This window comes from Saccopteryx bilineata, chromosome 1 (genome assembly GCF_036850765.1).
Source record: "Saccopteryx bilineata isolate mSacBil1 chromosome 1, mSacBil1_pri_phased_curated, whole genome shotgun sequence".
Lineage (NCBI taxonomy): Eukaryota > Metazoa > Chordata > Mammalia > Chiroptera > Emballonuridae > Saccopteryx > Saccopteryx bilineata.
In genome coordinates, this window is record NC_089490.1 from 223,834,345 (window position 1) to 223,858,655 (window position 24,311).

The following is a 24,311-nucleotide window of genomic DNA, read 5'->3' on the forward strand; positions in this document are numbered from 1 at the left end:
TTGCATTTTTCCGAAGCTGGAAATGGGGAGGCAGTCAGACAGACTCCTGAATGCGCCCGACCGCGATCCACCTGGCATGCCCACCAGGGGGCGATGCTCTGCCCATCTGGGGCGTTGCTCTGTTGCATCCAGAGCCATTCTAGCACCTGAGGCAGAGGCCACAGAGCCATCCTCAGCGTCCAGGCCATCTTTGCTCCAATGGAACCTTGGCTGCGGGAGGGGAAGAGAGAGACAGAGAGGAAGGAGAGGGGGAGGGGTGGAGAAGCAGATGGGCGCTTCTCCTGTGTGCCTTGGCCGGGAATCGAACCCGGGACTTCTGCACGCCAGGCCGACGCTCTACCACTGAGCCAATCGGCCAGGGCATGAATATATATTTTAAAGGAGATAAAAGTTGTATCATTCATGGCACAGAGAACAAATGTTGTGCAGTGCTGGCTGTGAGTATGGGAATGACAGCAAGTTTAACGTGTGTTCATTGTTCTCACACTCAGATTTGGTATATGGACCTATTTTTTTATTTTTAAATTAAAAATATTAGGGTGACATTGGTCATAAAAGCTGACTCTTGGAGTTGCTTACAAATCTATTTCTTCCAATTGACTAAAATAAAACATCCTGACATACCTTATTGCACACTACATTTTCTTTCTTTTAACCCTTTTTTATTACATCTCAGGGCAGGCTGAATCCTCATACATTTTCTTATATGTCTAAGAGATGGTAACTAACCACAGAGAATGGGATTTGGTATCCCCAATATACAACATAGAGGAATTCTTTAACTATGCCCGGTGACAGGTCTGTGACCACTCCCAAACAGTCTTCTAAGCATTCTGGGAGCTTGGCTTAGATCCAAAGTGTGTTGTTATTTGCTCCCATGAAAATGTTTTTGTGGCAGGGCTGAAGCATGGCAGCTGGGTGGATTCATTCCCTGTGGTGCTGATTCAGAATTTCTACGCACTGAGCAATCACTCCACCATCAAAGGCGCACTTGGCACTGTCTTTGTTAGGAGCACAAGTGTCCTGAATATCTTGCATTCTTCTCTACAGCCTGCCACTGCTAGTGAACTAAAACTCCAGCCATCACAGAGCTCCACTGTATTGACTCAGATTTTCTCTTTTTCTTTCTAATGACAAAACTTATGCTGATTAGTTTATAAAACTTTGAAGATGGATGTCATTTTTTCCTTTTTATTTAATTTACTGGAGGGTGACAATGGTTAACAAAATTATAGATTTCAGGTGCACAATTCTACACACTATCTACAAATATACTGTTTGTTGTGTTCAGCACCCCAAGTTAAGTCTCCATCCATCACCATTTATCCTCCTCCCACCATCCTCCACTGCCCCCCCCACCTACCCCCCTCCTTAGCCCCCCCTCATGCTCCTTCCCTCTGGTAGTCATCACACTGTTGTCTGTGTCCATGAGGGGTTTTTCTCTTTCTTTTTTTCTTTTTGCTCAATCCCTCCGTTTCCCTCATTGAGCCCCCCTGATAATCCTCTACTTTCAAGAAGGACTTTGTATTCCCTGGCTGGACAGCTCGGTTGGTTAGAACATCGTCCTGAAGCTCAGAGGTTGCCAGTTCAATCCCCAGTCAGGGCACACACAGGAACAGCTCAATGTTTCTCTTTCTCTCTGTCTCTCTCAAATCAATAAATAATAAAATAAGATAAGAAGGACTTTGTAAGACTTGATAGCTCATACCTGGAAATGTGTATAAACTTGCCATGTGAACCTTAATGTTTTTTTCCCCAGAATCTCATTCATCATGACTACCATCCAGTTACAAGAATTTCTTGACCGCCACCCGGTGATCCCACCCTGGTACGTTTCCCCAGGGGCACACAGGCACCTGGGGAGTAGGCATTGCTCACCACACTGCTCTGTGAAGGATAGCCAGCTTCTGCCAGAAGGTTCTAGTGACCGTTTCTTTGGGTTTAGTTGTAAAAAAAGAAAAAACTATATATCCCACACTCATAGCAGAATCCAAGCAAAGAGGCAACTCCAAATTCCTGGAAGACTGAAGGGCACTGGTTTTTGCTGGGGACTGTCTTCAGCAAGAAGGGACCCCTTTACTCTGCTTGGAATCAAACAAACCACTCCTATGGTTCTGCCACATGGGAGGTGACTTCACAGACAGAAGCTAGGGACAAGTTTATTCTTTCTCCAATTTCATTTGTGACCCAGGAATAGCAAGTCCTAGACAGATTTTATTGGACCAAATTCATCTTGCTGAGAGAGATTGTGTAACAGTCTGTAAACCCTAACCCCACCCTCCCCTCACCTCCCGCTCTGGGATCTGCAGAGATTTAAAAGCTCTGAAAGGGGCAGGAACCCTTACACAGTGAGTGACTTGGGGTCAGTTTCCTGAAGCACCATTCCCTTTGTGCTAGAATAAACATGAGTCGTGCTCATGTTTATTCTAGTAATTGGTTAATTTTAACAGTATTCAATCAACAAAGATAAGTTCTGATGCTTCCAGAAATGACTGGAGAAGGAAGGGGGGTAAGGGAAGGATTCTTGGCTCCCAGATATTTTAAGAACTCCCTTTCAGAGATAATATGGAACCTATCTTTTCCTCTCCAAAATCTATAAAAGGAGGGCACAGGGTGGGTTCCAGTATCTTCTGATTTTGTCTCCCCACAAGTGTTTGGTTTTTCTATGTATGTTTGAAATCCCTTCTGCCCAAGATTGGACGTATTTAACTATAGTCTCATCTTCTGGGGAAAATGGAAACAAACTTCCCTTTGTGGAAGCTGCCTGGGGCCCAGTGGAACCAAGTCAGTCACTGGTCCTGGCCTGAGCCAGCCCATAGGGAGCCTGAGGGTCTGGGTGGGACTTTGTGCGAAAGACACCAAAGTCCCAAGGCTGGGCTGGAGTCAGTCCTCTGTGTTCATCCATCAGAGCCCCACGAGGAGGCACACCATCTGAGCCAGACCTGGTGCCCGCCCCACCTTCAGGACTCCTGGTAGACCAGGCCTTTGTCTACTTTCTGCCTTCCCTGCCTTGAAAACAATAATGGGTCCAATCCATCAGCAAGTTCCTCAATCCTGCCTCCAGGATAGATCTTCCATGGGAGTGATTTTCACCATCTCCATTGACAACACTTGGTCCAGACCACCAAGCCCTCTCCCCTGTTGATCTACACCAACCACCACTCTTGTCCTCCTGCAATCCATTCTCTAGATTGAGCTTCATGGAATATAAACTGGGTCAAAGCCACCCCCCTTACATGAAGCCCTGCAATCATTGCATTTTGCATCAAATCCAAACTCGTTGCCAGGGCCTAAAAAGCTTTACATAAACTGGCCTGCTTGCCTGACCTGTGGTGGCACGGTGGATAAAGCGTCAACCTGGAAACGATGAGGTTGCTGGTTCAAAACCCTGGGCTTACCTGGTCAAGGCACATATGGGAGTTGATGCTTTCTGCTCCTCCCCACCCCCTCTCCCCTCTCTATAATGAATAAACGGGCCTGCCCATCTACAAAGCCCCATTGTCTTTCTTCTGTTCCTTCCATAGGCCATGCTCTTTTATACCTCAAGGCTTTTGGACATGTTCCTTCTCCTGGATCTCTTTCTCCCCCACCCTGGCCTGTCCTGTCTTACCTGGCCCTCTGTCACCCAGCAGGGCTTAGCTTGTTGTCAACTGCTCAGAGAGCTATTCCTCAATAAAGAAGGTCTTCTTCCATCCACCTCTCCAACTGTGTTATTTTCCATCTACACCCTTTTTGGAAACAGGTCCCCATGGTCCTTATCACAATTATTTTATTTCTTGTTTGTCTCACCCACTGGAATAATAGTGAATACTCATGTAGCTCTTATTCTGTGCCAAGCACTGTCCTAAGTTCATATTAACATATTTTATCTTCACAACAATTGCGAGGTGCAGAGTAGGAGGTACACCTGAGGCACAGAGTGGTTAAGTGACATCTCAAGATCCCACAGCTGATCGTAATTGGCAGAGGTAGGATTTGAACCCACTGGCCTGGCTCCAACATCTGGGCTCTTGATACCTGAACTTTACTGCACCTCCTGGCTCTCTCCCCCAGGGTGGGCTTGTTTGCCTCTCTACAACCTACCCTCCCCACCTCTGCCTAGCTGATTGTCATACATGCCAGGCCCTATGCACATTTGTATGGAAAAAAAGTGAAAATGAAAGATTAAATGAGAAAAATCATTCTGTCATTTCTTTGTGGTTTGGCTTCCCGGGGACTAACAATATTTGGAGAAGAGCCACCTTCCCACATAAGCCTTTATCCAATCCATTCTTAACTGCCTAACTAGTTTACCAGAGAAAACTGAATTACAAACCACTAGGAGCATCAAATAAAAAGAAATATTAAATGGTTCACAATAGTGACCACACAGAATTTTCATGATAAGAATTATACTAGATACAAATGTTAAGTTGTCCTAACCCCAAGCTACAGGCCTGTCACTCAGGGGTAGGGCTGGGTAGGGTTTGGGGAGCCCCAAATGCTCCAGAGTCACTTAAAATGCTGTGGGAGATGACAAAACAAAGAATTTGTGTCAGACTCCAACAGATTTGTAAAACATTGATTTTGAAGCTGTCTCTAAAAGATCAAGAGGCAGCTCTTGGGTCAGCTCAGCATCAGGCATAGACAGGATGTCTTAGTCAGCAAGGACATGCACAGATGTCTCATTGATTCTCATGTAATCATTTACTGATGAGGAAACTGAATCCCTCCTTGTCCTCGAGGGGGAGGGGATGCCATGCAGACAGTTGACTCTAGGAAACCGAGAGTCCCAGCATGGGGTTTTTCATCTTTTGTACTTACCAGCTCCTGTCCTTACTGAGTTATTCCCCCTAATCCTCCGTTTCCTGACTGTTAGTTGCCTGAATATGGCTTTCCTTACCAGATGATAAATTCTTGAGTGGAAAAAGAGTATTTGTCATCACTGTACCCCTAGCACACTGCAAGGGGTGTTTTGTTTTGTTTTGTTTTGTTGTATTTTTCTGAAGCTGGAAACGGGGAGAGACAGTCAGACAGACTCCCGCATGCGCCCGACCGGGATCCACCCGGCACGCCCACCAGGAGCGACGCTCTGCCCACCAGGGGGCGATGCTCTGCCCCTCCGGGGTGTCACTCTGCCATGACCAGAGCCACTCTAGTGCCTGGGGCAGAGGCCAAGGAGCCATCACCTGCACCCGGGCCATCTTTGCTCCAATGGAGCCTTGGCTGCGGGAGGGGAAGAGAGAGACAGAGAGGAAGGAGGGGGGGGTGGAGAAGCAAATGGGCGCTTCTCCTATGTGCCCTGGCCGGGAGTCGAACCCGGGTCCCCCGCACGCCAGGCCGACGCTCTATCGCTGAGCCAACCGGCCAGGGCCCAAACACATTTATTGAGTGCATTTATTGAATACATTTTATTGAACAAATGCATAAGTATTTACTTTATTTACTTAAAAGCAGCTTCCAGCTGCTGTGTCTTTATTTCTTTTCCTACTCCGTTGGTACATTATGTCTACTTCTTCTCTGCCCGTAAGTCAGGGCATTGCAGAGTTTGTACAAAAACAGCACTGAACTCTTCTGGAAAAAAAGTAATTATATGTATATATAGATGGTTTTGGATGCAACATGGAGTTTGGACAACTGGGTTTGATTCATGGCTCTGGCTTTTACTAGCCAGGTAATATTTAGAAAGTCCACTTAACCTCTCTTAGCCTTAGACACCTCTTCTATATCCAGGTGTTAATATTTACCTGGCAAAATGGCCATGAGAATTAGATGAGATCATCCCTATAGAGCAGGAGGCACAGACATGACAGAGAATTGCATAGTCACAATAACACAGCTACCTCCGGCCATGGGGCCAGGTTCCTGAGGGATCAACATCCTGACCCGCCTGTGCATATTGAATTTTGTCTGCGCCTGAGCCCAGATCCTGCTCCGGTTACATTCACTCTCCCCAGGCACAGGCTTGCTCTTGTCTGAACTGAACACATCACTTCAAAGAGCCGAGCTGTCCAGGCCATGTAAATAATGTATGGTAAGACAGACACAGGTGGGCTCCTGTTCCTGTCTGAGGATAAAGAGAGGGAGCTGGTTCCAGAATCTTGAAAGCCGAGCCAATCGAATGGGTGTGAGCAGAGTCCGGGAGGGTTCCTTGGCTAGGACTGCATTGCTGGCATGTGCTCTTCTCATCATCTATCAATTTTCCCATACCCACCCCATCTTGGGAGAGGCCAGGTGCTGACTGACATGCCAGGCTAGGCATTTCCCCTTAGGAGGTAAAAATTCTCTTCCCAAAACTGATGTTTTCACCTCTTCATTGGAAGCCACATAGGAGTAGTTAGAAAGTCTACCCAAGGAGTTGGAGGTGAGGTATCCCATTCATCATCCCTCAAGCCTGCTTCTCCACCCAGCCCCCCCCCCTTCAACACCCAACTGCTTACACACGTCCCCACTCTCTGTTCCTGAGCCAAAACCTGCCAAGAGACATTCGCAAGGGACTGATGGCAGAGCGTGTCACCTGGTGCCGGTGACGGGCTCCTCCATCCTCACAACAACTTGCACAGACTGTTTCTAAGGAGCAGTGCTCGGGTTGCTACCTGTTCTCAGCAGGTGTTTGTTGTTGTACATGCCCATGAAGAGTCCATGGTCAAAGCACAGCCTACTGCAAACAGCACAGCAGCATGAGCAGCCAGTGTGGCTGTGGAACCCCACTGGAGTCTAACAAACTGTGGTGTGGCCCTGGGGTAATCATATCCAAGGCTTAGGTAATGCTCCGGAAACTGGATGAGCGCCTATGAGAGCCCAGTCTCCCACTGCCATGCACTCAGAAATGACATTTGTTACCTAGTATTGTGCCAGTTTCTCTCTCTCCTGATGACTTAATCCCCCACTGGTATTTACTATCCAGAGCTCAGTCATATGATCCCCGCCATTGAGCAGGCCCAGACAGCCTGCGGTTTGTCTGAAAAGCAGAGCTCTCTGAGTCCTGTTTGAATAGACAAACAGACCCACCCGACTCACAGCACTTGCCTTTCATACTATCAGTAGTTAGACACTAAGGACCCCACTGGTCCCCACATGCTCCACTCTGATCCCATCTCTGTCTAAGTCTTGACTTCTGGAATTGTCCTCACATGGAATCACTTCCCCATCCTATTCCCTGCTCAAACCCTACACAATCCTTCCTCTTCTCAGCCCATTACCTTTACTCAGGTCACTATTTCAGCAAACAAAGAGCATTCAGAGAAGAAGAGCTGCTTCTTGAGTCAGCTAGAAGCTAGGAGGGTACGCAGAGTAGATTATATACATTTAGTAAATGATGTTTGGACTGAAGGCATAGTTTAAGTTTCCATTCATCACTCAACACATATTGGTGAGCTACTTTATGCAAAACTAGTTACTACTTTTCTACTGACTCTTCCCTTTGAATTCTTATGGCACTTACTGAATGCTCAGAATCTGTGAAAGGTCCCGAAAAATCGCCCATATCACAAACTCTATATAAAGGCATCCTTCCAACAACAGCCACCTTCCTGTGTTCCCTCGCCTGGGGAATGACAACATCATTCCCAATGCCTGAAGTGTAAGACTTGTTGGACAGCCCCCTGTCTTTGACCTCAGTCCTTTCTCCAGTGTATCCCCACTCAGTCCCCTGCTCTCCATCCACCGTTCCAACACATCATAGCTCAGAGCTTCACCGTGTCCCACATAAGTCACTATACTCAGTTCTAGATCAGTCTTTCTACTTCTAGTCAGATTGTCCTCAAATTTGTTTTCCACTGTCACCAGCAAATATCTATCTAAAAATAAAAATTGTATTGTCATTCATCTTCTTTTTAAATCCTACAAAGATTACCTAATTCAGTGGTTATCAACCTTTCAGACACAACACCTCATTTTTAATTTTACAACAAATGTTTTATATTGTCCCTACTACTCTTAGAAAGGTAATCTATCAATAACAGAATCCAACTACACATAATTTTAAAATATCCATAGGATGCTCAACTCTAATGTAATAAAAAAATAATTAATTCATTCTAAAGTGAGATGTATTTCTAAATATAAGATCAGGTACCACTACTCCCCAACCTCGTCTCCCCAGACACTGCTGCATTTCAGCTGTAAACACCTGTCTCTTCTTCCTGCGCCCTGGAAGCACTCCCTGCCATCCTCCACCTCATTCACTCTTGTTTGTGTTTCAAACCTTCCTCCCAACCCAGCAACCCAGGTTCACAAGACCATCACAGTGCTTTTTCATTTTTAGCCCCTCTGTATTTATCAGTTTTCTTTAAATTTATTGTGGAAGTTTGTAAATATATCAAAAGTAGAAAAAATACTATAAAAAAAAGCCCATGGGGCCTGACCTGTGGTGGCACAGTGGATAAAGCGTCAACCTGGAACATTGAGGTAGCCAGTTCGAAACCTTGGGCTTGCCTGGTCAAGGCACATATGGGAGTTGATGTTTCCTGCTCCTCCCTCCTTCTCTCTCTCTCTCTCTCTCTCTCTCTCTCTCTCCTCTCTCTCTCTCTAAAAATCAATCAATAAAATATTTTAAAAATAATAATAAAAGCCCATGTTCCAATTCCCACTTTTCAACAATTAGCAACATTTGCCCCACTGGTTTTAAATATAGACTTACTCTTTTTCTCCCTGATATTTTGAACCTATTACCTGACACATCAAATATTTCCTTATGATTCCTGAAAACTGAATTCTGAAAAATGGATAAAAAAATACTTCTGTCAAAAAAGAATTCCAAGGGCCTACAGCACAGAGAATAGAGTCAATAATATTGTGATAACTAGGTATATGGTACCGGCTGCATACTGAACTTAACCGGGGAGGATAACTTCATAAATTATACAAATGTCTAATCACTATGCTGGTATACCTGAAACTCATAATATTTCATGTCAACTGTAATTGAAATAGATAAAATAAAAGTAAGTTTTGAAATAAAAAAATAATTAAAAGTTAAAAAAAAAAAAGTCCAAGGAGTTCTGTGCCAGGAAATGGGAACAAAGACCAAGTATCCTTTTTTATAATTCTTACACCGGAGCTGGCATTCTTCCGTAAAGAACTAACTTTGATTGATTTTTTTTCTCGCCTCTTCCTTTCTCTGCCAGCGCGTCCACTGTTCGTCCTGGAAGGGACCTCCAAGGCTATCTCCCTGGGCAGCTGGCCAGGGTCTATTTTGATCACGGGGTAAAGAGATCTCCCAGGTGAGACGCCTCCCTAAGTCTTCATTTTCAAAAATGACACTGAAGTTAGAATGATACATTTTTCTTAAGTGGGGAATCGCATTTTGTAATAATAAAACTGAGAACAATAATAATTATTGTTTTTTAATGGAAAAAAATTTTTGGAAGGAAATACACCCAACTATCAACAACAATTGTTTATGAGTGGTGACATTCTTGGCATTTATATTTTATTTTTTGCTTATTTTCCAGATTTTCTCTAGTAAATATATATTACCTTTATAATCAGCAATAAATATAAAATTTTATTATATTATCTAGAAAATTTAAACACCATGAGTTTGGAGTTTCAACTTAGTCAAATAATTTAACCTTCTTAAGTCTCCATTTCTTTCTAAGTAAAAATACAAATTTATCCTAAATGTTTGTCTTTAAGGATATAATTTTAACAACAACAATAAAAAAAAGATACTTTGATTCAGTATTCTAGTTTTTAGAGACTGGAAACCACAGTAGTTAAAAGCAGCAACTTGAGTAAATTATGAAATGTCTACTCTTGGGCAATTTTCATTCCTTCTCTGAGTCTGTTTTATTATCTATTAAATTAAATAATTGATATAAAATTCCAGAGCATCGTAGGCACTCAAAATATGATTGCTATTATTTTGAATTCATCTGGTATGTTTTACAAATTTCTCTTTTTCTCTTAATCACCTTTGATATAGTCAACCCTGATTACCTTTCATGCAAAGACAAGAGAGCCATAGCATCTATAAAGTAGTACAGAGTCTAAACTGAATAGATGATCTAACTGGAAGTAGTTGTAGAGGTCGTTCTGATCCAATTAGATGAGTAAGATGCCGCCCAGAGAAGTGAGATGTCTCACCTGAGGTCCAGTTGGGTTGGTATAAAAGCTAAGACTGGAATCTATCCACATTTTCTGACTCCCAGTTAAAAGCCCTTTGTTCCAACTCAAATACACACTTAACGTTAAACTCTTGTTAGGGTTGTGTCCTCTGCCAGAAGATAGATAAGAAAGGACAGACCTCCACAGCCAGAGCTGAACATGGCCAGCCCCCCAAAGCACTCTCCACTTTGTTCTGTGGACTCTGGCAAGTCCCTCAACTCCAGCACCCTGCACCTAACTGTCAGCCCTCGGACCACAGGGCGGCTCAGGTCAAGGGAACCCTGACCTACTTGGCTCTGACGAGACTTGTGCCTGCCCAAGATTAGCCTTAAGGGGAAAACTTGGTGCAAATATCAATCAGTGATTTTATTAAGCTTCTAGTTAAGAACAAGGGGGGGAGCCAAAAATAAAGTTTTTTTTTAATTCAAAAAACAGGATATAATGAGTCCTTTGAACCAATCTTAACTTCAGTTTTGTAGTCATAGTATAACTTGAGAGGTTGCTAATGGCTTACCCTCTCCAGATATAGTCCTCTACCAACTTAATATTTTCAGCATTAGAGTCCCTCCTTTGAGTGAAAGCCTTGTCTTTTCAAATGACACTGATGTATAACTTGAAAATGGACAATATTCTGGTTCTATACAAATACCCAAAGCAAAGGCAGCCCAGCAGGAGTAGATAGATCTAGGACCAATCACCAGGGTCAGTCAGTGGCACAAAAGGTACTAGACTGATAGTGATGGTCACACAGAACCCAAACTTACAAGATGCTACTGACATGTCCACCAGACAACTGATGTTTTGATTGACAGTGGGCGACATGGTTTTGTAATGACACGAGTGTACCTGCCCACCATTTAAAATACTACTTTAAAGGACCAAGTACCTATTAAGCATGAAATAAGAGCAAGTTGAAGATATGGGTGCGAATTCCTGGTGCTTCCCACAACAGAGCACCTATCCACAACGGAGCAGTCCTTCTCTACCCAGCACCTCTCCCTGGTCCTGAACTTTGGCACACAGATGATCAGACTACATATACTCTTGCTGTCTCTGACCATCAGTCACACTATTCTATTTCTGATAACACACTCTCTCTTTAAAGAAGGCACATCACAATCAAGCTTTTACCTGAGTGTGTAAACAATGCATTAGGACTAAGCAGTTTCAGTCACCTTGTTTAAGTATGATTAATCACTGTGATACAATCAAGAAAGACTACATCTTTCTACTAAATAATAGGAGTTAGATGTCTCTAAATCTCACCCAACACTCAATATTTTTACATCTCTAGCAGCTCACCTCATCTATTTTATAATTTTAAATGCATCTGTTTATTAGGACATTGCCTCGACTGGGTATTCAGCAAGCCATTTCTATTTTCATTTAGACCTCTCATAGACTTGGCAATGCCACCCGAGAGAAAAAGACAATGTCAGCCTCAATTAGACCAACGATCTCTTGTTCGATATATTGGTTTTCAAAGATATTCAAAGCCTGCCGAGTCATGGTATAAAGAAACTACTTACCTAAGGGACTACTCTCTGCCATTTTACAAGATTGGTAAGTCAAGTCAATTGCTCTCCCCCTTTGAGATCAACCTTGCCTGCACCCCAGGGTAGCAACTGTCATGAACTTGCTGGCTCAGCGTGTCTGGGCCCAGTCACGTGGGGACAGGGGTGTGCACATGTCCAGGTGCAGGAAGAATTCAGAGGGCTTTCCCAAGGGCTGGGCTGCTTTCTCCTTCCCTAGCTCCCTGTGTAGACTTCAAGCATGAAAATGCAATAACAGCCTGACCAGGCAGTGGCACAGTGGATAGAGCATTGGACTGGGATGCAGAGGACCCAGGTTCGAGACCCCGAGGTTGCCAGCTTGAGTGTGGGCTCATCTGGTTTGAGCAAAGCTCACCAGGTTGGACCCAAGGTCGCTGGCTGCAGAAAGGGGTTACTCAGTCTGCTGAAGGCCCATGGTCAAGGCATATATGAGAAAGCAATCGATGAACTAAGGTGTCACAACAAAAAACTGATTGATGCTTCTCATCTCTCTCCGTTTCTGTCTGTCTGTCCTTATCTCTCTCTCTGTCTCTGTAAAAAAAAAATGCAATAACATCCTTGATAGGAAGCAAGTTCAAGTCTGATCATTCCTCACGGAGCCCGTTGTCACATATTGCTGAGGAAACTTCCTCATTCTTTTTAAAATGCCTTCATGACCATTATTTGACAAATGGAGGCATCTTTCAAAAATTCTAAATTCCCTATGTTGTATTTCTCTATGTGGCAGAATGTGCAAGAATGTGACGGACCCTGTATTCCTGTCATCATCGATGCTTTGGGTTTGAGTGAATGGGATGAATTAGTTCAGTGACAGACTTTCTAAGTGAATACAGCCCACCCTTTCTGGTTCTGTCACACTGAGGCCGCCAAGTATTAGGTCCTCATCACAGCTCTTGGAGCAAAGTGTTTCATCTTCCCTGTTTTCCAGCCGGGGACACCGGGTTGCAGAGACTGTTAATTAACTAGCCCCACACTACACTGCAGGGGGCAGGAGGAGTAGGGTGCAGACCCGGGACATTTCAGACACAGACCCAACTCTGTGCTTGACCTTGAAGCTATACTGCCCCTTCACTACTGACTGTTGCTTGTGCCACCATTTCCTTAAGACTTTTCTTTAGAGTGAATCATTTTCTATTCTTTAAGGCCAGTAGCCACGGCCACCATCACAGCCACCTGGCCCATGCAGGTTTGCATTTGATTCGGACAGATGAATTAGCTTTAATCCTAGCTTGCACCCAGCAGGCAAGAAATACACACAGTGGGAAAACACTTACCTTTCCTTTCAGGGCTCCCAAAGCCACTGATTTATCGGAGTTTTCCTAGGATTAAAGGTTTGTACCTCACCAGCCTTATTCACCTGTTCCCCATCTCCTCCTCTCTGCACAAACTGGCTTCTCCTTCACCACTCCACCATCTTGCCTGCTTCTCCTCTCCTCCACGTGGCCTTTCTCTGCTCTCTCCCAGCATGGGCTCCTCTGCCCCATTTTATAGTGTAGAAATCAAAACCTTTAATCCAATATACAAACAAAGAAGTCTCTGATACAAAGTCACTTACCTGAGACATAACGGGATTCCTCATGAGAGTGCACCACTCCACATCATGCAACAGTCAAGGATGTGGGGAAAGTTGTTTTGAAGATCTTAGTATTAAAAGGGTGGGAAAGGCTTAGTCTTAAAAACTAAGCCTTAGGCCAGGGGTCGGGAACCTATGGCTCGCGAGCCAGATGTGACTCTTTTGATGACTGCATCTGGTTTGCAGACAAATCTTTAATTAAAAAAATAATGTTAAAAATATAAAACATTCTCATGTATTACAATCCATTCATTCCCTACCGCTCATGTTCATGGTTGCGGGTGGCTGGAGCCAATCACAGCTGTCCTCTGGGACAACACCAAATTCTTATTGGATAATGCATAATGTACACTGGTCATTGTATGGCTCTCATGGAATTACATTTTAAAATATGTGGCGTTCATAGCTCTCAGCCAAAAAGGTTCCCAACCTTTTTGCCTTAGGCTATAACCACCCTGCCTGCTTACAGCCTGTCCCCCACACCCAATGCAAACTATAAGCGAGCAAACATATATATCATATTTACAAATGTATTTGACCAACAATTCACTTTTTTAAAAAAATAAGAAAACTTCGGAGAAGGAAGAGGAGTGGGGAAGAAACTTCTCTTCCTTCTTTCCTCCCCTGAGGGAAGATCCCAGCCAGAGCGCAGGGCTTGGACTCAGGTCCCAAAGGGACAGCAGACAACTGCAATCAGGAAGAGTGGAAACCAGGTAGGACCAGGCAGACGTGAACCAGGGTGGGGGTGGCAGTAGACAAAGCTGCAATGGCTCCAGAGATTGACAGGTGGAGTTGGGAGGAGAGGTTTTACAAGCCAGCCAGTGAGCAAGCAGGGCAAAGCTGGGTCCTGGGAAGGTCTGAGAAGGGAGGGAGCTGGGGGAAGGGAAGTAGCTGGGGGCTGCGATAGGTCATTTAGGGAAGGAGGAGCTAGGAGGAAGTGCAGGTGGTAGCAGTTGGGGTCCTATAGGAGGGAGGCCTTGGGAAGGTCACATTCTAGGAAGCTGACGTGGGGTGGGGCATAGGCCATGGCTGAAGAACAGGTGAGGCTTGGGAGAACTGAAGCTGCCAGGGGCCCAGGAGGGTTGTAAGGGAGAGGTGGTCAGGAGTCAACGGAGCTCCTGTGCCCACAGAACTGGCTCAGTGGCTTGTCCTTTTGACACTGACCCAGTATGAAATTTGTTTCCTTTACATGCAAGAATCTAGGTGGAACTCTGGTTTCCAAAGTGATAGCAAACAAGACCTTTCTTACAATCTCTCTGCTATAGGGGAATCCTATTATAAAGACAGAGACAAAAGGTTTTCTCCCTTGCTTATTATAGAAGACAAGTGCTAATTCTTTCTAAACTTATAGAACCAGGTGAATGTTTAGCAAAGCAGTTAAATATTTACCATCTACATGTCCCTAGCATCAAGCCAGGGGCCACGGGAGGAGGGGAAAGGGAGTCCAGGCTGTGATCTCAGCCACAGGGAGCTCACGATCTAATTGGGAAGATGAGGCAACACAGAATGATTAAGTACCAAGCAGAGAGCTGACGTTGGAAGCTAAGATCGCTGGGGCCTACACCAGCCAGGGAAGCAGCAGGTATTTGTGGGGACTGAGCTGGGCCTTGATGGATGCAATGTGCATGGTGGGGAAGAAACGAGGACACCACAGATGGGGACACTACACTTAGGGGCAGTGGATGAGGACAAGGACGTGAAGTTTAGAGGGGATGGTTTCTGCGCACTAGGAGTTTAAGGACTGCTTCCAGGGATGGCAGTTCTTGTCTACTCCCCAAATGATATCCATCCTTAATATCAAGAAATGTGTATTTCTTTAAATGCCATTGAAGTGATATAGGAGGCGGACTAGAACTGTGCACAGATTAGGGACTTAGGAGCCTGATGATCCTGGGACAGATGTGGGCTCCTCCTCTTCCATTTAATTTGGGCAAATTAACCTCTTTGAGATGGTGGTAATATCAGTGGGCCCCTGAGGGTTACTGTGAATATTAGTTAATATAAGCAAGCCATGTAATACAATGCATAGCACTGTACGTAGTAAGTGCTGTCACAATGCTACCATTGAAACACTTTGGTCTTTGGTGCATTGAGCATAGATGCAATGATTGCTGTATCCCATCCAAGTCCCTCCCCCATAAACCCTTATCTGCAGATACGCAGAACTGTTAGTGATTCTAGACAAGAGGTTGTAAGATCTGAGGGAACTCCAATGGGTATGAATCTAGGGATGGTAACAAGTGCAGTCTGATACAGAGAGGATATACAGTGGCCCATTTATAATGAAAGGTTTAAAGGGTTTGGGGGTGTTCTAGAATTAGGATGTCAAAATGCAAATTTGTCATTTTACATTTTTGCATAATTCAATAATAAGAATCAGAGATTGAGCCACATAAGCAACCCTTTGACTAAGTCCTTTTTTTACACATCTGTTCAACATATTCCTTTGCCTTAAACCTCCTAGGTTTTTTGTTATCATACACAATTGTGGATGAAATGGCAGGGAGTTAAAATTTAAGCAAAAGTAGTCATAAAAGAAATCATTAATTTGTTTTCAATTCCAGATTAGAACTAGAAATTAGCCACAGTTTCATCGAATCCTGGACCACTTGCTTCACCACCAGAGTTCTACTGTTGTCAAGAGTGGCACTGACATAAAGGCTTTTAAACTAAATAAGTATGGTGGCGTTTGACTAAAACAATGTCCCCTCCTAGTGATCAATGTTAACCATTTGATATATACCCTCATAGATTTTGTCCTAGGTTTAGACCAACAAATACATAGTTCTAAATTTTCTTCCTCCTTCCTCTATGCCCTCCAAATGGTACCTAACACACTATAGACAACTTATGTTTATGTCTCAACATGTCCTGGTCATCTTCATAATCAATGTCTAGATCTAACCCAATGTTTTTAAAGGTTTCATAGACCATGGTATGCTGTTAATGGACACTCATGTGCTTCCAATTATATAATTATTTGTGAAAGAGCTGCTTTGTGTGTATGCATGTGCTAGAGGAATGGTTGGTGGGTGAGATTTGCAAATACAAATTGTAACAGAAATTGCCAACCTGCTTCCCCCCAAATTATAGTAATTCACTCCTGCTAATAGTATACGAAAGTGCCTATTTCTCCCTATCCTTGGTAGCACTGGTTTTATTTTTTGTATTTTCTGATTTTCCTCTTATTTACCAATCTGAGAGATGAAATGTGGTAGCATTGTGTTAACTTAAATTTTTCTGTCTATTGTGGGAGGTGAATGCCTTTTCATATTTGAGGCCTTTCACATGAATTTTTCTGGGGATTGACTTATGGTATATATTACTTTCCCATCTTTCTGTTAGTTATCATATTCTTTTGTGGAAGCTCTTTGTGTATTAGGAATATGTGTTGAAATATTTTTTTTCCCAAGTTCCTTTCACCCAAGTCTTTTAAATTTTTATTTATTCATTTTAGAGAGGTGGGGGAGAGAAAGAGAAAGACAAGGGAAGGAGCAGGAAGTATCAACTCCCATATGTGCAAGCCCAGGTTTCAAAATAGCGACGTCAGCGTTCCAGGTCAACATTTTATCCACAAGCCAGGCCAGGTTTTTTTTAAAAAAACTTTGTTCATATATTTTAAAAACTTTTAATCTGGTCATATCTGTTCATTTGTCTTGTTTTAGGGTTTCTGAGTTCCCGCCTTTCAAGTTACGCCTAAGATTACATAGATAAGTAATGTTCATGAAAACTTTTATAATTTAATTTTTATATTACCTAAAATTCATATTTTATAGAGATGGTTGGCTATCATTTATGTTTTCAATGCAATAAAATGCCATTTTTAGTCCATATTAAGTTCCCATATATGTTGCATCTATCTTTGGAATGTTTCTAATCCATTTCCTTTGTGTTTGTTCTTTCCCATGACAATATCATACTTTGATTATAGTAGTTCACTCTGGTCAGAAAAAATCTCTGCTCTCAACATTCTTTTTTCAAAAATGTCTTAGGAGTTCTTGCACATTCCTTTTTCCACCTATACTTCAATTTAATTTGTTCAGTTACAGAGAACCCCATGACAATTTGAACCAGAATGGCATTAAATTCAATCATTTGTAGGACTGGCACTGCCATCCAACTATATTAATCAATTAACACATACAAAATACATATAATATATAGTATAAATAGGCCCTCTCTCCATTGACAGATCTTGTTCTGCTATCTAGAGTGTATGTTTTGGGTATGTGACCGAGACAGAGAGAGAGCCAGAGAGGGACAGATAGGGACAGAAAGACAGGAAGGAGAGAGATGAGAAGCATCAATTCTTTGTTGTGGCTCCTTAGTCGTTCATTGATTGCTTTCTTGTATGTGCCTTGATCAGGGGGCTGCAGCAGAGTGAGTGACCCCTTGCTCAAGCCAGTGACCTTGGGCTCAAGCCAGCAACCCTGCACTCAAGCCGATGAGCCTACACTCAAGCCAGTGACCTTGCAGTTCAAACCTGGGTCCTCTATGTCCCAGTCCAATACTCTATCCACTGCGCCACTGCCTGGACAGCCTAGAGTGTATGTTTTTTGATTCAGCAATTTCTCTGTACTTACATTATGCCTCCTTACGCGCATATAATTTTGGCCTACAGCCCTCTTCTTCTCATACAAAAACCTGTTTTGGTTGTTTGGCTCAATCTGCCTCCAGTTTCTTGTCCCACAACAGGTTCACCAGCCCCTTGCTCAAGCTGTTTAACATGCCATCCCTATTACAATACATTTCAGTTAGCTGAGTACTTCTCACAAGCACATACCCAGTATCTAGCAGAATCTCACATATAGTAGACTCCGTTACCCACGGTTCTATTTTCTGCAGTTTCAGTTACCCATGATCAACAGCGGTCTGAAAATATTAAATGGAAAATTCTAGAAATAAACAATGTATAAATTTTAAATTGCACCCATTCTGAATAGCATGATGATACCTCACACCATAACCACTCCATCTGCAGATCATCCCCGTTCAGTGTGTCCACCTCACCTTATCTCGTCACACAGGCACGTGACATCTCACATCGCCACGGGGGGAGGGGGGTCACAATACAATGAGATATGTTGTGAGAGAGACCATATTTACACTACTTTTATTACAGTACGTTGTGATAATTGTTCTATTTTACTATTAGTTATTTTTTACCTCTTACTGTGACTAATACATAAATAAAACTTTATTATGGCTTTGTATATGTAAAGGAAAAAACATAGTATATAAATTGTTCAGTATTATTGTGATTTCAGGCACCCTTTAGGGGTCTTAGAACATGTCCCCTATAGATAAAGGGAAGACTACTACATATACTTATTCATAAAGATTATTTTAAAGACTGAACTATATCTAAAAATCAGATCCTCACTCTTAACCAATTTAAAACTTTATTTTTGTTTGTTTGTTTGTTTTGTTTTTTTATCTTTCTTGAAGATGGAAACGGGGAGAGACAGTCAGACAGACTCCCGCATGCGCCCGACCAGGATTCACCCAGCCTGCCCACCAGGGGCTACGCTCTGCCCACCAGGGGGCGATGCTCTGCCCCTCTGGGGCGTCGCTCTGCCGCGACCAAAGCCACTCTAGCGCCTGGGGCAGAGGCCAAGGAGCCATCCCCAGTGCCCGGGCCATCTTTGCTCCAATGGAGCCTTGGCTGCGGGAGGGTAAGAGAGAGACAGAGAGGAAGGAGGGGGGGGTGGTGGAGAAGCAAATGGGCGCTTCTCCTGTGTGCCCTGGCCAGGAATCGAACCCGGGTCCCCCGCACGCCAGGCTGACGCTCTTCTGCTGAGCCAACCGGCCAGGGCCAAAACTTTATTTCTTTTTAACTTTATTTATTTATTCATTTTAGAGAGGAGAGAGAGAGATAGAAGGAGGGAGGAGCCGGAAGCATCAACTCCCCTATATGCCTTGACCAGACAAGTCCAGGGTTTCAAACTAATGACCTCAGCATTTCAGGTCGAAGCTTTATCCATTGCACCACCACAGGTCAGGCTCTCTTAACCAATTTAATCAGCAAACATTTCCCTCTTAAAGAGAAAAGAGAAAAAATCACTCAAACTGGCCAAAAATGAATAAATATCAACATCAATGGAAGAGTTACACTTTTTTGGTAAAAAAAGTAAAAGCACTCCTGACTCAAAGAATGGGTTCTTTATATCTCTGTCTGGACCATTGCTAAACATAGGTTTCAATAAGGAAATGCTTACAACCAGATAGGAATTCGGACTTAACACACTTCTAACGAAGCTTTCATCTCTGGGTAGCTAATCTAATTGAAGTTCAAGTGGAAAGATAAAAGAGGAAGGAGAAATAAAAGCCCATTCAACTTCCATTAGGATAAATAAAAATGATATATTCAGTATAGATTATTGTTTTTATATAAAGTTCATTATTGATCATTAGTGGGTTTGTAGGGTTATCTGTACTAGCCTTTTATTTAACTCCAACACGGCGCTCTTATTTTAAAATTTTTCTCAATCGAAGAATAAAAACATATGTATAAAGATAAAAAAAGATCTGGATGTTTTCAAAGATACTGTTTCTGATCTCTCTCCACCTTATTCCACATCCTGCAGGGATAAAGCTCCCTCTTACATATATATATCAGTGTTACCATTACTTCTCTTCGCAGAACAAAAACAACACACAAACAAAGTCTACTAGAAATATCTGGCTCTTTTTAATTAGCTATTGATGGTATAATAAAATAAATTTAAATGGCACCTAATTTAAACATTTGAAATAATTCACTGAAGGATAATCTACAACACAGTATGCTAAGCCTAATTGTTAAAATAACAACTCTTTATTTTTCCCAAGAGAAATAAAGGCATGACCAACAATTTGGATTCATTTGGACACTTACAGTTGATTTTGTAGGCGTACTGGCAGGCACAATGTTGAAAGATCAATCCACTAGATTTAGAAATAATGGTAAGATAAAATAGGAAAGCTATACATTTCAGAGTTAATATCTTGAAATTAAAGAAAATATATTCACCAAATATCACAATAGATCTTTTAATGACTTTTTTTTTTAACAGTAAGAGTATTGTTTTAGGGAACACTTTTTTTCTTTGGACATTTAATTAAATGTTCAATGTATTAAATAATTTATATAGAGAAATAAGTATTGTGTTCTGTACAAATTAAAGGACCCGAGAATATATACCCTCCCCCACCAAAGCTCAAATTTGCAATGGTCTCAGCAGATTTAAGCCGTTACAATTTAAACAGAATTTATAGCATTACAAAAGTTTACAGAACTCCTCTCTTATCATTTTTTCTAAGAACTCCTCTTTTATCATTTTTTTTCTAACAGCAGAGATTACAATGACAGAATGATCAGAATGTAAAAATATTTGTGCAAAACTGCATTAATTGTTCTTACCATTTAACAGAGATAAAACCTATGAACACACACAATGACAATAATAAAGGAAAGCTACGCTGAAAAGAACTCTACTCTAGATTTCAAACAACATGGATGATACAAGTATTAAATGTGTAAGAGGATGTGGCACCATGAGCAGCAGGAGCAACAGAGGGTCTCGGTCCCCAGGCTGCCGGAGCCGGTCCCCACGCCAGCCGGCCGCGGAAAGACTGCAAATGACTGTAGGGCTTAACAACGCACGTCAATGTCTTTGTTTTTGAAGTTGGTAGATCATAAATGACATATTTTAGGAAGTCTTTTCTCCCTTCTCAAGGAGTGTTTCCTGCATCGCTGGAAATCCTTAGAAAAGCTGAATCATAGACTCTCTGGATTTCCCTACGCCAATCCATTTAACTGGGAGTGGGAGGGGAAAAGTGTAAGAACAGCATTAATTCACTTCAAATATTTGACCTCTGGGATCACATCACAGATCCCCCACTTCTATCACTGCCCCCATTTAACTTTCCTTCAGTGCTTTTGTCACCTTTTGTTCTACTGTTAGCAGACTGCCAATTTGTGGACTATTGGAATGTGCACTGAGATCCAGCACAGGGCATTACCATTTCCTGGGTTTTTTTATTTGTTTGTTTGTTTGTTTTTTCCATTTCCTGTTTTAACTGCGTATTTATAATTCCTCAATTCCTAGTAATTAGGATATGGACCAATAATTAGGCCCAAACTAGCAGAAACCTAAAGAGCCATTGATCAAGTTCCCAGTAACTAGAAGAGATAACGACCTTTTTTTTTTTTGTATTTTTCTGAAGCAGGAAACGGGGAGAGACAGTCAGACAGACTCCCGCATGCACCCGACCGGGATCCACCCGGCACGCCCACAAGGGACGAAGCTCTGCCCACCAGGGGGCATCGCTCTGCCGCGACCAGAGCCACTCCAGCGCCTGGGGCAGAGGCCAAGGAGCCATCCCCAGCGCAGGGGCCATCTTTGCTCCAATGGAGCCTTGGCTGCGGGAGGGTAAGAGAGACAGAGAGGAAGGAGGGGGGGGTGGTGGAGAAGCAAATGGGCGCTTCTCCTATGTGCCCTGGCCAGGAATTGAACCCGGGTCCCCTGCACACCAGGCCGACCCTCTACCACTGAACCAACCGGCCAGGGCGAGATAACGACCTTTTGACAAATGGATGATGGTATCATTGTAACTCTCAATCTCAGAAAATTAGAAATATCCAGAAGAGAATACTGTTGTAACTTGCAGCCTCAGGAACTACCTACTGCATGAGTCTATGGACACCTCTAATCACCTGAACCCCATGGGTAAATCTTATGGTATTTTATAGATGTCATTGTTAAAATCACTGTTGCTTATATTTCAAAAAATGTTGACTAAGAGGAGTGAGTTTACTGAATTTGACATCAGGCTAGAAGGTACGGCTTTTACCATGGAAAACAAGATTCATATTTGAGATGAACCACAATACAAAACCAGCATAGGTTATATGGAGGATACCTCCCCCCCACACTTTACTTTCTGTCTCTCAAATCTCCCTCAGTGCAAATAAAAGGAGAAAAGCAATGTGTTAAAAGAAAGACTTCACATAACTAGTCACAGCCATATTTGGTTATGCCTAATTCCCTGGCCAGCTTACATTTGTTTTTTAATCAAGAAGTTCTAGTCTTTATTCTTCTCTTGTGTTTTTTCAACCTAGATTTCCCATTTTCTGTACCTATGATTTCTTAATTTCTATTCAAGAAACTCCCCTCTCAAGGGTGGTTTAACCCCAAATGAAAAACCACAGACTACTTTTGGTGGTAATGAAGATATAAAAGGAATTGTCATTAAGAGGGAGAAAGAAACAAGAATCAATGTCATGGGGTTTAAAACAAACAGAATTAAGGCAGGGGCAGAAATGGTGAGAAGTGATCTACTGTCTTCAGGCATATGAAGGATTAAAGATAGATGACTATACTTGATCCAAGGCAAGTATCTTCCTGGGCATCTATACAGATCATAAGCACTTTATGTAATAATCTTTTATCCCATTTCAAAGATACACAGTTAAGGCAAAAGCAGAAAGAGTAATGATAGTTGTTGATAAAATATGTATATTTACCTGGAATTTGAAGCTCATCTTCAATAAATCGAACATAATTTTGTGCATTAACAGGTAGCTCTTTAAATGTCCTTGCATTTGATATGTCTGTGTTCCACCCTGGAAGAGTCTTATATTGAACTTCAACTTTATTTAAGACCTCTTGGTTTGCTGAAAGTTAAAGAATAAGTGCATTTGTTCATGGTGTACACTGCCTATTGTCAAACAACTTTTTGATATGTCATAGGTTCACAACCTCTTATAAAAATCTTTGAAGCCAGATATATATCAGAATTCAGAAGTTCTTAGAGTTTAGAAAAGTAAAACAGTAAGTATGTTTGGGGTAGTGTTTTATAATCAAACACATTTCTACAGCAACACAGGTTTATTCACTCTAAGCAGGGAGATTATTTGTTTCAATATCAGTTCAAGTCAGGTTTTGCTGTCAAATGAATTTGGTGCCAAATGTAAAACTTTCCATACTTAGAGCTTTTTAGATTTCTCCACGTGGATCTGTATGATGTCAGCAACCTCACAGAGAGGTTGCACACTCGTTCTCATCTGGGAAATCGAATGTCTTGTGACTGTCCACAAGCTTACATGGAACTTTCCTCCATTCTCACACCCAGCCATTTTCTCTGTATCCCCTAAGCTGACAATGGACTGAAATCACACCAGTCTCTTTGACTCGAGATAATACAGTGGGTGCTGCACTGCATCCAGATGTCCCTCTTCAGGATGGACACACGTTCCCCCAGCTGTGGCAGTGCTGTCTGCTGACAGCTCCCAGCTCAGTGTCCCCAGGAATGAACTCCAGCACAGGGGGCTGCCTACCTGGAGTGGCCCATGTCCAACTGCTCGTCTATGTGAGGGTGTCAAAGACCTGGCCACTGACTTTCATTTGGGACAACTCTAAAGGGTCACTAGCCCCAGAGCTCCCCATGGAACCAGCTGAGGGCTTTTATGAAACTACTTTGCAGTCAAACTTCTCCCTCTGCCTAATCCTGCTTCTCACTTCCTCCCAGACACTGTTGCTCAGAGCACTTATGAAAAAGCCACCTGCATGCAAATCTCTACATCAGAGTCTGTTTTCAAAGACTGCAACGTAAGACAGTGGTGCCAGGGGTGGTTTGAGGAAGAAGGCGCTAACACGGGATCTTGGAGCTGGGTCATGGTCAGCTGGCTGACAGTTGCTACAACTTTCATGGGGAGTGACCTGGGGTGCCATGCTGGTGGCAAGTAGAGCACTGGCAATCTCCGAAGCATTGGGAAATAGCACAATGGAGCAATGGATAAGGTGGCCCTAGAAGAATGCCGGTCATACACTGCAGAAAGAGTTGGTTAAGGCAAGGGTCAAAGTCAGGATCGAGTTGGCAGCATCTTCTATAGCAGAGGACAGAAAAGGCCAAGGCTCAGGCTCGGGACTCTGTCTACAGACAGCAGGGTTTCAAGGAAAGCTGAATTCTCAAATCTAGCTTATCTGCTGGGGTGAGGCCAGAGCCCTGTTTGGTAAAAAGTGGGATGCTGAGACTGGATGGGACATCTGAGTTGATGCACTGAGAAGTCTGGAATCCCTACATCAGCCGATGGCCTGCAGACGGCCCAATGC

General features: G+C 42.9%; 2 protein-coding genes across 3 annotated transcripts in view; one reads left to right on the forward strand and one right to left on the reverse strand.

Moving 5' to 3' along the window:
* The first annotated feature begins 1,772 nt into the window (after positions 1–1,772).
* Positions 1,773–15,873, forward strand: SPMIP3 (sperm microtubule inner protein 3). The gene is made up of 3 exons (XM_066252722.1): positions 1,773–1,828; positions 9,108–9,203; positions 15,780–15,873. Exons 1-3 carry the CDS (start codon positions 1,773–1,775, stop codon positions 15,871–15,873), a joined length of 246 nt encoding a protein of 81 aa, XP_066108819.1.
* A 4,009-nt stretch (positions 15,874–19,882) lies between these two features.
* The window catches only part of ADSS2 (adenylosuccinate synthase 2), a 41,894-nt gene continuing 37,465 nt past the window's right edge, over positions 19,883–24,311 (reverse strand). The window contains exons 12-13 of one of the 2 annotated variants that reach the window (XM_066236868.1): positions 22,724–22,873; positions 19,883–20,142 (exon numbers count right to left, since the gene is read on the reverse strand). In XM_066236868.1, coding sequence (XP_066092965.1) covers positions 20,135–20,142; positions 22,724–22,873 — 158 coding nt within the window. In that variant the 3' untranslated portion in view covers positions 19,883–20,134. Of the gene's footprint in view, positions 21,014–22,723; positions 22,874–24,311 lie in introns of both variants that reach the window. The other variant, XM_066236860.1, reaches the window with a different exon arrangement.